The sequence below is a fragment of the Melanostigma gelatinosum genome, assembly GCF_949748355.1.
Source record: "Melanostigma gelatinosum genome assembly, chromosome: 1".
Classification (NCBI taxonomy): Eukaryota; Metazoa; Chordata; class Actinopteri; order Perciformes; family Zoarcidae; genus Melanostigma; species Melanostigma gelatinosum.
In genome coordinates, this window is record NC_136634.1 from 18,534,753 (window position 1) to 18,546,896 (window position 12,144).

General features: G+C 40.6%; 1 protein-coding gene across 1 annotated transcript; it reads left to right on the forward strand.

The window, feature by feature from the left end:
* Nucleotides 1–1,421: 1,421 nt before the first annotated feature.
* Nucleotides 1,422–10,023, forward strand: agbl2 (AGBL carboxypeptidase 2; the record flags this gene model as incomplete). The annotated part of the gene is made up of 23 exons (XM_079279329.1): nt 1,422–1,430; nt 1,992–2,115; nt 2,566–2,739; nt 2,955–3,062; nt 3,520–3,667; nt 3,810–4,056; nt 4,314–4,715; nt 4,915–5,057; nt 5,667–5,826; nt 6,022–6,148; nt 6,246–6,346; nt 6,563–6,675; nt 6,797–6,875; nt 7,043–7,165; nt 7,252–7,332; nt 7,438–7,536; nt 7,617–7,704; nt 7,803–7,833; nt 7,922–8,142; nt 8,314–8,449; nt 8,641–8,753; nt 9,687–9,797; nt 9,908–10,023. The coding sequence occupies 22 exons, from the start codon at nt 1,422–1,424 to the stop codon at nt 9,695–9,697; spliced, it is 2,838 nt and encodes a 945-aa protein (XP_079135455.1). The 3' UTR covers nt 9,698–9,797; nt 9,908–10,023.
* Nucleotides 10,024–12,144: the final 2,121 nt, after the last annotated feature.

Here is a 12,144-nt window from a genome sequence, read left to right on the forward strand (position 1 = left end):
TGGAAGGGGAGGGAGGGTCACTGAACTTGTACATTTTGTAAAAAGTTATTAAACAGTTTTTTTCCAGTTTTTTTGTCATTTGTATACTATGTATTTTTATTGTGGCTTGATGACAAAGAGTTACTAATGGACTATACATTTTTATTTTAAAGTAGCAGTAGGACTGTAGTTTTATCATGATATATGTGTAATCTTTAACGCCACCCGTCCATATACATTGATGTTTAAAGAGAGATGCACGGATATACCGAGTCTGTGAAGCATTTCCTTCACGTTGGTGCTAGAATATGGTAGCTACTGTAGAGGGACCATTTATTTTATATATACAGTATTTTTTTATATATATACCATAAAGTGTGTGTATGTGTGTACGTATATGTACGTATGTGTACGTATATATACGCGTGTGTGTATGTATATATGTATATATATATATATATATATGTGTATGTATATATATTTGTATGTATGTATATGTATGTATGTATATATATACATACATATATATGTATATATATACATATGTGTGTATATATGTGTGTGTATATATAAATGTGTGTGTGTATATATATATATTATTTATTATATATATATATATATTATTTATTATATATATATATATATATATTATTTATTATATATATATATATATATATTATTTATTATATATATATATATATATTATTTATTATATATATATATATATATATTATTTATTATATATATATATATATATATATATATATATTATTTATTATATATATATATATATATATATTATTTATTATATATATATATATTATTTATTATATATATATAATTTATTATATATATATATATTATTTATTATATATATATATATTATTTATTATATATATATAATTTATTATATATATATATATTATTTATTATATTTATTATTTATTATATATATATATATTATTTATTATATATATATTATTTATTATATATATTATTTATTATATATATTATTTATTATATATATTATTTATTATATATATATATTTTTTTATTATATATATATATTATTTATTATTATTTATTATTATTTATTATATATATATATTATTTATTATATATATATATTATTTATTATATATATATATTATTTATTATATATATATATTATTTATTATATATATATTATTTATTATATATATATATATATTATTTATTATATATATATTATATATTATATTATATACAATTAGAGGACCTCCTATTCTAGCGTTAACCCAGTCTCAATGGTAACGCATCTCCGTGGCAACTGCGGTGTTGTCGAGACGATCGGTTGCTGGCAACATCGCGTGCTTCGGGAGAAAGTCTTTCACTCGAAGCAGCCGCAAAGTTTGCTTATGGCTCTGATGTTTGTAGAAGAGTTTGAACGGTGCTATTGAAATATGAGCGAGGTAAGTGTCTGTCAGACATGCATAAATATGTAACACAATATAACGACAACAACGCTAGAAGCTAAAGAAGTGTTAGCAACAGGAACGGGCAAGGCCCCTCAAAGTAACCTGCTGAGTTCATGCAGAAATAGACTATGTTAACGTTAACACGTGAGCTACAGATGCATGTCATCATTGGCCAATGTCAGGTTGGAAATGTATCTGTTCATCATTGGTTTGTTTGATCTTTATTTTGTGGTATGCCACTTAAATAATGTTCAAATTAGCAACAGTTCCGTTCTCCTACAGAGGTGTCACACCATAGGATTGGCATGTTCTACACAGATTGATTTCTTATTAGATGAATATCATTTGTAAGAAGACTTAAATTGGTTGTAGCTGATATTCTGTGAGAAAAAGACCATCGAATTGGCTGTAAATCTATATTTCATGAGAACATCATTCATCTTTGCAGTATCCTGATTACAAGCCGTTGGTTGATACAAGGGCAAAGCAACTACACGTTTGACTCAGTTTGGTAATTAGGAATACAACATTGATGACTTAAATTTCTCCAATCAGGCAGAGAGAATTCCAACCTTGGCTGCTATCAGGAACTGGTGGAATACCCACCAGTTGGACAAATCGGACATCAATGCCTCCAACACAGAGGAAGACGAGGAGGAATCGGCAGGAAGGAGGCAGTGTAAGCTGTTTTCACTGCATTTGGATAACATGCATGTGTTGCCCACTGTATAGCCTTACTTGCTGAAATGTGAATTTAAATTGTTAATGTAACTTCACCGCAAAGAGTCGACTTGTTGCTGTTCAACCTATAATCGGACACCACCGTCTATGTTTGATGTGGAGTGGGAATCCTACTATCGACTGTCATGTAAAGACTTGGGTTTTCCTGTTATCAAAGAACTTACAAAACTTGTATTTATCGTATCGCTTCAGTAATGCTACATCATTATATATTAATTGAGATCTTTTGTGAATGAAATAATTGAAGCAATCAGGTGCAGCATAATGCTTTCTTAAATGAACACGCTTGTTTGGTCAAGGTGAGGTAAGGCGGCATACCGGATGAACAATGTATAGAGCACCACTGGAAGAACGGGTTACTGAAGGTGTGATTCATGTCTCCACTCAGTACCTAGAGACCTCAGTCAGACTCTGCGGACCAGGCAGCTTCTCATAGACTTTGATGGTGGCCGACCTATTTTGAGTCTCAGGCCTCCGCTGGACCTGGTTAACTTCCCGTCTACATCCTGCCCCCGTTGGCCCATAGAGTGTGAGGTCATCGGCGACATCATCCATCACATCGGTAATTACACATTTTATTGAAACCATTGTGTTATCGGGTATGTCACTGATATGATCAAAGATTTATTTAGGATGTTAATCAGCCCAGGAGCAGGCATTGAGTCAACATTGGCATCCGATGCTCCAGTCTTAAGTACACAAGTAACACATCAATGAATTAAACCGTGTTGAATCTGGCATGCCGTTTTGCTGTTACTGTAAGAGTATGTGTTGTAGAGTGGGACCCCCCAGAGCCAGAGCCTTTCTACCAGCACACAGGACATGAGAGGACCCCCATGCCAGCAGGAGAGGGGAGGGGGAAAGTGGTATACTGCATTGACCAAGGTAACGTATGACACCAAAGACATGCTTTGTTGTTGTGCAGGTTGGTGCATTATATCTTCACAGTGTTGTTGACAACGATAATGACAGGAACCGATTACTTTGAGTTACTTCATGCTTCAATTTAAAGGCATTTTACTGTAAAATGTGTATACTAGTGAGGCCATCCTAACTCCTTATGCTTCAAGATTTGTATTTCATATTGATGTTATAATGTAAGTGCTGTATAACAATAACCAAGCCTTGCTTACTGTTTAATATACAATATCAGGAATGTTGGTGGGCCATTAGGTAGTTTAAGTGTCTTCCCTAAGCAGTGTTATCTTAGATAATAAGTCATTTTCTAGACAAACATGATATACTCCGCCACTGCCCTCTGAAAACGTCGATGTTTACTGAAAGCGTTAACACATTAGGCTGTTGATATGCAATGTTCCCATGTTGTTCTCACTCCATTAAGCCACCAAGCGTCACTATTTCACCTGCTCCCATGTCGGAGGAAGCAGGGGCCCCGTTAACAGCGCCACTTCTTTTGAAAACCAGACGGACGTCACCCTTGAGTTTGAGTCACGCTTTGAGAGTGGGAACCTTCAGAAGGCTGTGCAAGTGTGAGTCTCTGCAGCCTAACGTACCAAATAGTTGCAGCAGCTTTTCAACCATTTGTGTACATTTTATCCCTATTAGTTCTGAGGTTAAGTTACTGTCTCTCTCGCTCTCTCTCCCCCCCCCCCATATTTCTTCCCTGTTCAGGAGTGTCTATGACTATGAGCTCACCCTGCGCACAGACATGTACACCAGAAAGCACACGCAGTGGTTTTATTTCAGGGTCAGGAACATGAAGGCTGGAGTGACCTACCGCTTCACTATCGTCAACTTGATGAAGAGCAGCAGCCTGTATTCTCATGGTATGAGACCACTGCTCTACTCTGAGAGGGCCAACGAGAAAGGTGTTGGATGGCAACGCACCGGCTCCAATATCAGACACTACTGCAATCGGGTGGGTGAACTATCTGACAGGCTGGAACATTCAAAGATGGAGTCTCGACCAGCTTTTGTCAGTAAACTGTAATTTAGTAGCACGTTTTGGACTTTTCCAGCAGCTGTCATTTTAAGTTTATACGAGTATAGAATGAACTCTATTTTAAACTTGGTTTAAATAGGTCATCATTTCAACTTCTGTGGTGTGTCACTAGAAAAAAAAGGCACACAAGCACAGGACCTCGCTTAAAAACCATTATTTCTGTCTCTCTTCAGAACACAAATCACAACGACGGCGACACAATCGCCTTGTACTCACTTACGTGGACTCTCCAGTTCCCTTATGACTCAGACACCTGCTACCTGGCCCACTGCTACCCCTACACCTATTCCCACCTGCAGCGCTACCTTCGGCGCATTTCTTCCAACTCAGCAGTTGCGTCATACTGTACACTGCGGGTGCTGTGCCACAGCCTCGCTGGGAACGCCGTGTATGTGCTGACGATATCGTCCCGGGGGGGCGGCAGGGTGGAGGGGAGGACCAAAAAGGCTGTGGTGGTGACGGCCCGGGTGCACCCCGGAGAAACCAATGGATCCTGGATGATGGAGGGGTTCCTGGACTTCCTGCTCGGGGACTCAGAAGACGCTCAGCTACTGAGGGACACCTTTGTCTTCAAGGTGAGGGACCTCGAGCTCAGGGTCTCATCTGTCTCATTATCAAGATCGTTACTTCATCACAGTTATTTGTGATATGTCTGTTATTTATGAAGTTGATGGTGAATGAGTAGAATGATGAGGTTGTCCTGCCCTTCATGATATGTTGCAATGCTATAAACTGTGATCAAACACAGTCTCACTTTGATTGATGGGCCTGCAGGTGGTGCCAATGCTGAACCCAGATGGTGTCATAGTGGGTAATTACCGCTGCTCTCTGGCAGGCAGGGATCTCAACAGGAAGTACAAGACATTGCTCAGGGATTCCTTCCCCTGTGTGTGGCACACCCGAAACATGGTGGAACGGTATGACAGTACACGTGCATAAACAAAGAAATTATAACACTTACTACATATCGAAGAACTTGTATTCCATGTAAATTCTGCATTTAGTAGAAATTCAAGAGACAGCTAGTGGGATTACCGGCAGTGGCAATCCTTTCAGCGTCAGTCAGGTGTCAGGACAGCGGTTAGCGAGCTGCACTCGTTCGGGCACCCGTCAAGAAGCTGCCGAGCCGAGCGGGCGGGGCCACGATTCGTGAGAACACCCGTTGTTGTTTACGACAGGTCAGCTGCCGTAAACTCCCGAACTTTAAGGCAGAAAGCGGTCCAGCTGTTGAATTGCTTAAGTGGTCTTTCACTGAAATTTATCTGAACAAAAAGGCAGATTTCCTTCGGATTCGTAAAAATTCAAGTGACTCCTATGTAACTTTATTTGAGCATTTCTGCCTTCATTACATTCTTGTCAGTAGCGACAGTAAGGAAAGATGACAAAGAGAGGCAGCGATGCAACCGATGTCAGCTGCTGATTAAACCAGCGTCTTTGATACATACAGTGTATAATGAACGTTAACTTTTAACCCTGTGAGTTGTCAATCTATTCTGGCCCTGTTATGATTCGTATTTTGTTCCCAGGCTGATGGCTGAGACGGATGTAGCTCTTTACTGTGACTTTCATGGCCACAACCGTAAAAACAATGTCTTCATGTACGGTTGTAACAATCGACGTGACGCGCCGCTGAAGCTTCACGAGAGAATCTTTCCACTAATGATGAGCAAGAATGCCAGCAATAAGGTAAAGACACTGTTTTTGAAAAACTCGTTCAAACCTTCCATTTACATCACGACATCATGCTTAGTCAGCAGTCACCAACGTGTCACGCAGCACCACCCTCAACAATACGTGAAACACTTCATATTGCTTCTTTCTTCATATTCAATTGTGCAAACTCAACATTTCAACTCCAACATCTAAATCACTCTGCGTTAGTTCTCCTTTAACAGTTGCAAGTTTCGGGTGCAGAAGAGCAAAGAGGGAACAGGACGAATCGCCATGTGGAGACTTGGCATCAAGAACAGCTACACAATGGAGGCCACCTTTGGAGGCTCCACTCTGGGTGAGTTTAGACTTTCCACATGTGAACTGAGTTTGTGTGTGTGTGTGTGTGTGTGCTCGCATGTTTCCTGTATTACGTTCACGTGTTTGAATATCAGGCGACAGAAGAGGAACACATTTCACTACTCGAGACCTGAAGTCCCTTGGTTTCTACTTCTGTGACACCATGCTGGACTACTGTGACCCAGATCCAACAAAGGTGAGTGATGAAGAAGCACATCTACAAGTTATATAGGAACCCTTTCATTGAAGAAAGGAACTATTCTAAGCATCAAAACATTCTCGGATACTTGTTTTAAAAGATGGAGTTTTGTGATTCTGGTTTTTAGATGTGTGCGTGTGCGTGTGTGTGTGTGTGTGTGTGTGTGTGTGTGTGCGTGTGCGTGTGCGTGTGCGTGTGCGCTTTTGATTTCAGACCACCTACTGTCTGACAGAGCTGGCAGCGTTGTTGACGAAGAAGGTCCGAGAGAGGCTGGGCAAAGATTTTGGCACTGACTGCAAGTTCTCTGTGTCTGACCTGGAAACTAGGTGTTATAGTCATTTATTACTATTATCATAAACACACATGCAAACCAGACTCAACATGGTATATGTATAAAATGTGCTCTCATTCAGCTTGCATGTGAATATTTCTTGTTTGCTTTCACAGCACCAGTGGTTCAAATAGTTCCGATTCTGACGGACTCCCAGCTCATTTACTGAACCAGCCACAAACTGTTCCTCCAGAGGTACACCGACATAAATCTACTCTCCAAAGGAATGGTGTTTTTTACACGACTGCTTTATTGTTCTCGGAGGGTTAACATCACATTTGGATCACTTTGGGGAAATCTGTTTTGAATCATGTCTTCTCTTGTATCAGTTTACCTCATCAGCGACCTTCTCTCCTCCTCAGCAAACTCCAGTGAAGAAGAAAAAGAAACGCTTGAGGAGTCGTAAAGAGAGGAACCGGCTGCAACCAGAGAGAGTGAAGAATAACACACAGCCGAAGGTCCTGCAAAGCAGCATGAAAGACATCGTAAGAGACTAAATGACCGAATAACTAGTTGTCTGGTTTCCTGTTACTGACTTGAAACGAGACTAATCAGTGAACGGTCTTTGCAGGAGTCCAAGCTGCCCCGTGAGGACACAGTTAAAGAGATCGTCCAAGAGAGGCCTGTCGGACGACACAGGACGAAAGGGCAGGTATGAACAGTGAGAGGGAATGAGTTTAGGAGACAGAGACAGCCAGACAGGGAGGGGAGAGGACTTCCTGACTTGTCCCTTTTCAATATTTCTTTCTTTGTGAAGGCAAATGTCCTGATAAGAAAAGCTGTGATCCCTCCTCCCACCGCTCACCCCATGGAGGTCAGTCAGGTCACTCTGTGGCTCGACTGCAAGCCTGTCAAGGTAAACATGATCCTGATTGATCTGCAATTTTGACTTTGGCTTTTTTGCTATTTTCCAATGAGCTATATTCTGTGTTTTAGGATGACGGAAAAATGAATTTTATACTTTCCAACCAGCAACATTACCGCTGCACCCGACATCCCTTCGCCTCCTATAAAGTCTACAGAGGTTTGTCCACATGCACTGAGTTTTTAAAGAATCGTCACATCTCTAGTCTGCATACAAATTGTTGCTCTTTTGTAGTAAAACTCGTGTTTCTCTTCCAGTCCTGCCACCTTCCCTTACAGCGCCATACAGGTAAGACTCACAGAGACTTTGTGTCCTCGTCAATAGACAGTAGGTTACCACATCAGATTAATGAAGTGTTATGTCTCTTCTTTGTCAGGTTTCCCTCATCCATTTACATGAAGATGGCTCCAGACATTGTTCCGAAGCGCTTGCTGTCAAGTTTCAGCTCTGACACGTTCAACGCTCATAGCTTTAGAGACAGAAACTCCTTACGGGTCTCAGAAGGTTTCGTTGTGCCTGAGGAGTCCTCCACCTCACACAGATACATAGCCAAGACCAAACAGCAGAATGAGGAGCAGGAAGAAGGTTCCGCAGAAGGTTTCATATGCACACATATTGTACCGATTGAAACTGAAACAATTACTGTGAAATATTTTTTTGGGAGCGATCAAGTTGCATGAGAAAGGTGTTTCTCTTTTTAAAAATTGTAATCACTGTTAGCTATTCACACCTCTTGTTCTTTATTATCTGATCTTGTCGTCTATTCAGTGTCACTGTTGAGACGTAAACCACTTGGAGAGCAGAACCTGAGAGATCTCCCTCCTGACATCTCCCAGAGAGAAAGTGAGTCAGAGAGGAATGTGTTTGTGCCTGCTCTGAGGGGCTCAGACCTGAGAGGAAAAAGGTAAATTCACTTGTAATCCTCTTGAGCGCACTCTCTCCTCGTCTGTCAGTCATTGTCTCGCTCTGTTAAATGCTCAGGTTGCTATTGTAGTTCAACGATTGGGAAATAAGCCCTGATGTTTGTGCAATGATTATAAGAAAAGCATTATGCATGGTAACAAATGTTTTCCTATCCTTTTTCAATTTCCTCAGACTGATCAAACAGACCTTGGAGGAGAAAAGGCACCCGAGGGTTTTATCCCCAGTGTCGATGCCCTCAGGCCTCATGAAGACAGAACTTCCGGACCCACAGAGGGACACCCTTGGTAGGCTTCAGGTTAAGGACACCAGGCACTATTACTCTGGAAGAGAAAGCCAAATAACTGGAGCAGTGGTCACAAGACCGCCACAGTCTGCCCCTCTGTAGGGCACAACATTTATAATCTGGGAACTAGATTGAGATTATTCGATCTATTCTCTGGCCAGTGATGTGAACGTCCTCTGATGGATCAAGAGGACGATGAGTTTTGATAGAACTTCAACAGATATGCAGGGATCAAATGACGTTTGTGACTCTTTCACACAGATATCATGACGCAGGTCAAACTTGTGTCGTAGTGAAACCCTCTTAGAAATAGTCTCAATTTAAATGTCAATATTTGTTTGGTGTTTAATCACAAGTCCCTCTTCGATTTTGATACAATTTATATTTTTGCACAATATTTACAGCAATGCTAGTGTTGGTAATGGTACGGACAAGATTTATTGATGACAAACCTTTGGACCTCTTGGATTCAGTGTGTTTCATAGAGTTCATTTATTGCAATGCTACAAAAACATACAAACTCATGGAATATAATGTCAATAAAATATACAAATAAATATGTTCACACCCTTTTTCTTTAATGCTCATTTGTGCGGAGGAAATATAAAATGTGCTACATGTAATACAAAAAGACACGCATCATTTGACGACAGAGCTTCAGAATTCAGTCAAACTGTCGGAGATGAAACTGTCTCCCGGTGTGTCTGACCATGTCCCGGAGCGCCACAAAACCAGAGAGGGCCTGAAACATGAAATCAAAACAATCAAATTAAATCAGAGACAATCACCAAATGCTAAAAACCTAGAAAACATGCACAACGTAGCATACTTTGGAAATGGTTGAATTACGTCAAGTCAGTTTTTTAGCAGGAATGTTCTCGTATACCTGTGTGAGTATAAATATGGCGAGTACTATGTGAACACCTCTCTCCAGGGGTTGAATGAGGATGGCTTCATTGAAGAGCTGAAACAGGATCAGTGGAAACTGCAGCAGGATGCTCAGCAGCCAAAATCCAGCCAACTCCGGGACCTTAAACAAACACAAGTATAACGTGAATTACAATCTCTCGCAATGTTTTTGTGTGCCGTGTCGACACATCGTACTTCAACCGTATCTTTATGTTGCTGTGAGTGATGCGGAACCTTTTCTTGCAGGTTCCCAGCATAACCGAGGAAGAGTCTAATGGCCTCTATCAGAGTCATCAGGAGGAGAACGGTGACCAGGATGAACTTGTAGTAGTCTGGCAGGGCAGGATACTGGTGGAAATGACAGTCATCAATGCAGTTAAATAAACTGAATTACAATGTATGTCATCCATTCTTATTGGCTTTTATAAAATTATAAAAATAGTAGAAATAACCTATTTTTTTTGTAACTAATACTTTCCTTCTGGTTAGTAAGTTTTGCGTTTGGTTACTCTAAATGTCGCACATATTTCAAAAGATAAAATTGCTTGTCTTTGTTAGTCAAACCGAAGTAGCGACCCTCGCGTGCATCTGTTTGAAGACTTTTAGCTTTGCACGAGCCACAATGGTCATGTAGTCTAACAATGCGACATTTCTAATGAGGGACAAATCTGTTGCAATTATGAAGGGGGAACCTACAGTTCACGTTTTTATACTTTACGAGTATTTATTAATTGTTCGGATAATTCAACATCAGCAGCATCTTCACCTCCTCTCACGTGCTCCTCACGGTCTCTGTGGTTACCTTGAGGTGCAGCATTACGGTCTCACTGATCCACCACAAGGGGAAGAACCACATGTTGAAGTACAGAGACATCTGGAGGTGGAGACTAGACAGGACCCGCTTGTCTGAAAACAAAGCAACAACAGAAGCAACAGCTACTGTTACACTATGTTAGAGGTTCCTGTCGCTGGTTAGCTACGTCAACATCAATGCTACTTCGTCAATAACGTCAGAGCTCCACTCGTAGTTTACCGTGTGGCAGAAACGTGTCATTCTCTTTAGTGAAGGGCTGAGTCTGGTCGAATAACACATTCCGAGAAAAGTCGTCTAAACGTCTTCTGATCGCCTCCGGTAGGTCCATGGTTTAACACGCTCTCTGCTGAACACAAACATCACCAGAGGAAGAACATAGCGCCTCTTCCTCGCTGCAAACACGCTGACGTCGTCTCCAGGGATACCTAAAGAAATCTCGCACTCCGCTCAAATCTCGCATGAAAAGCGTCCTCTCGTTTTATCTGTTAGTGCCACAAACGAGCTAACGTGAGCACAAGATGAGGTCATTTACTGTAACAAAACCACCGAGCTGCCTGTTGCAGTTCCTTAAATTGCCTGAAGAGGGCATTCAAACACCACGTTATCTAGTATGTACTGATGATCTCCCAGTCTGCAAACATGAGTAACGATATTACCGTAAGTATAGCTGCAGAAACAGTGTTTACAAGCTGCCATTTATTCCACTAAAGATCAGACATCAAGCAGAACAAAAAGTCCTCATGTATACATTCATTAAAAACATCAGTAACTAGAAAGTTATGACATAAATCTTAATAGTTTTAAACAGCAGTTGAAACCTTTCACAATCGAATTAACACATGATACTCCGTATGGTTTTCGACAGATTTCCACCCATAGCAGAAAGCACAACTTGCTCAATGTCTTCTGTATGCAGAAGTAATACAACATCTGTATGAATGAATGTCACTTGCAGTCAATGTGGCCTTTATGGCTCTCTGTTCAACCACTTTGATGAAAAATGTTGAGTGGAGAAAATGTGGAGACCCTTGGCATACACTGCTCAGACTGTCACTGAGAAAAGGGTAAACCACTCCATAAGTGTCCACAGCATAGAGCGATGTGAATACTAGAGGAACAACTCTGTGTATTTCATCCAGCTTCAGTTTTATTTTTTTCACACACAAAGACAAAATGTGTTTTTAAGGGAATACAAACTCTGCAAGCTATGCCCCTCTTTCAGTGACATACCACTCATGTGATCGATCACCAGGGAAACTGGGCTGTTTGATTTCAGATGACATCGTGTGCTAGTTATGCAGACTCAATGAAAGTTACTTAACTTACTTATCCTCTAAGGTGTTAAACAATGCTGACCCTACACGTTTATAATGTGTGTGTGTGTGTGTGTGTGCGTGTGTGTGCGTGTGTCCACATGACATGATAGAGAGGCATGTGACTGCGTACAGGAATGCGGAGATCTATGTGCTGATATGTGCACATCGGCTGTTTAGCTAGCAAATGAATACGAACTCTTAACTGCTTCCAAAGGCTCCAACAGCGATACACATGTCACATATAACTGAATCAGTGCATTCTGTGGAGCAGTGCTGTGACCTAAGAGCTGGGGGCAAGAGACCACACGCTGCTTACCTTTGACATCAATGATCGAGCCTTTTCAAAGAGATCA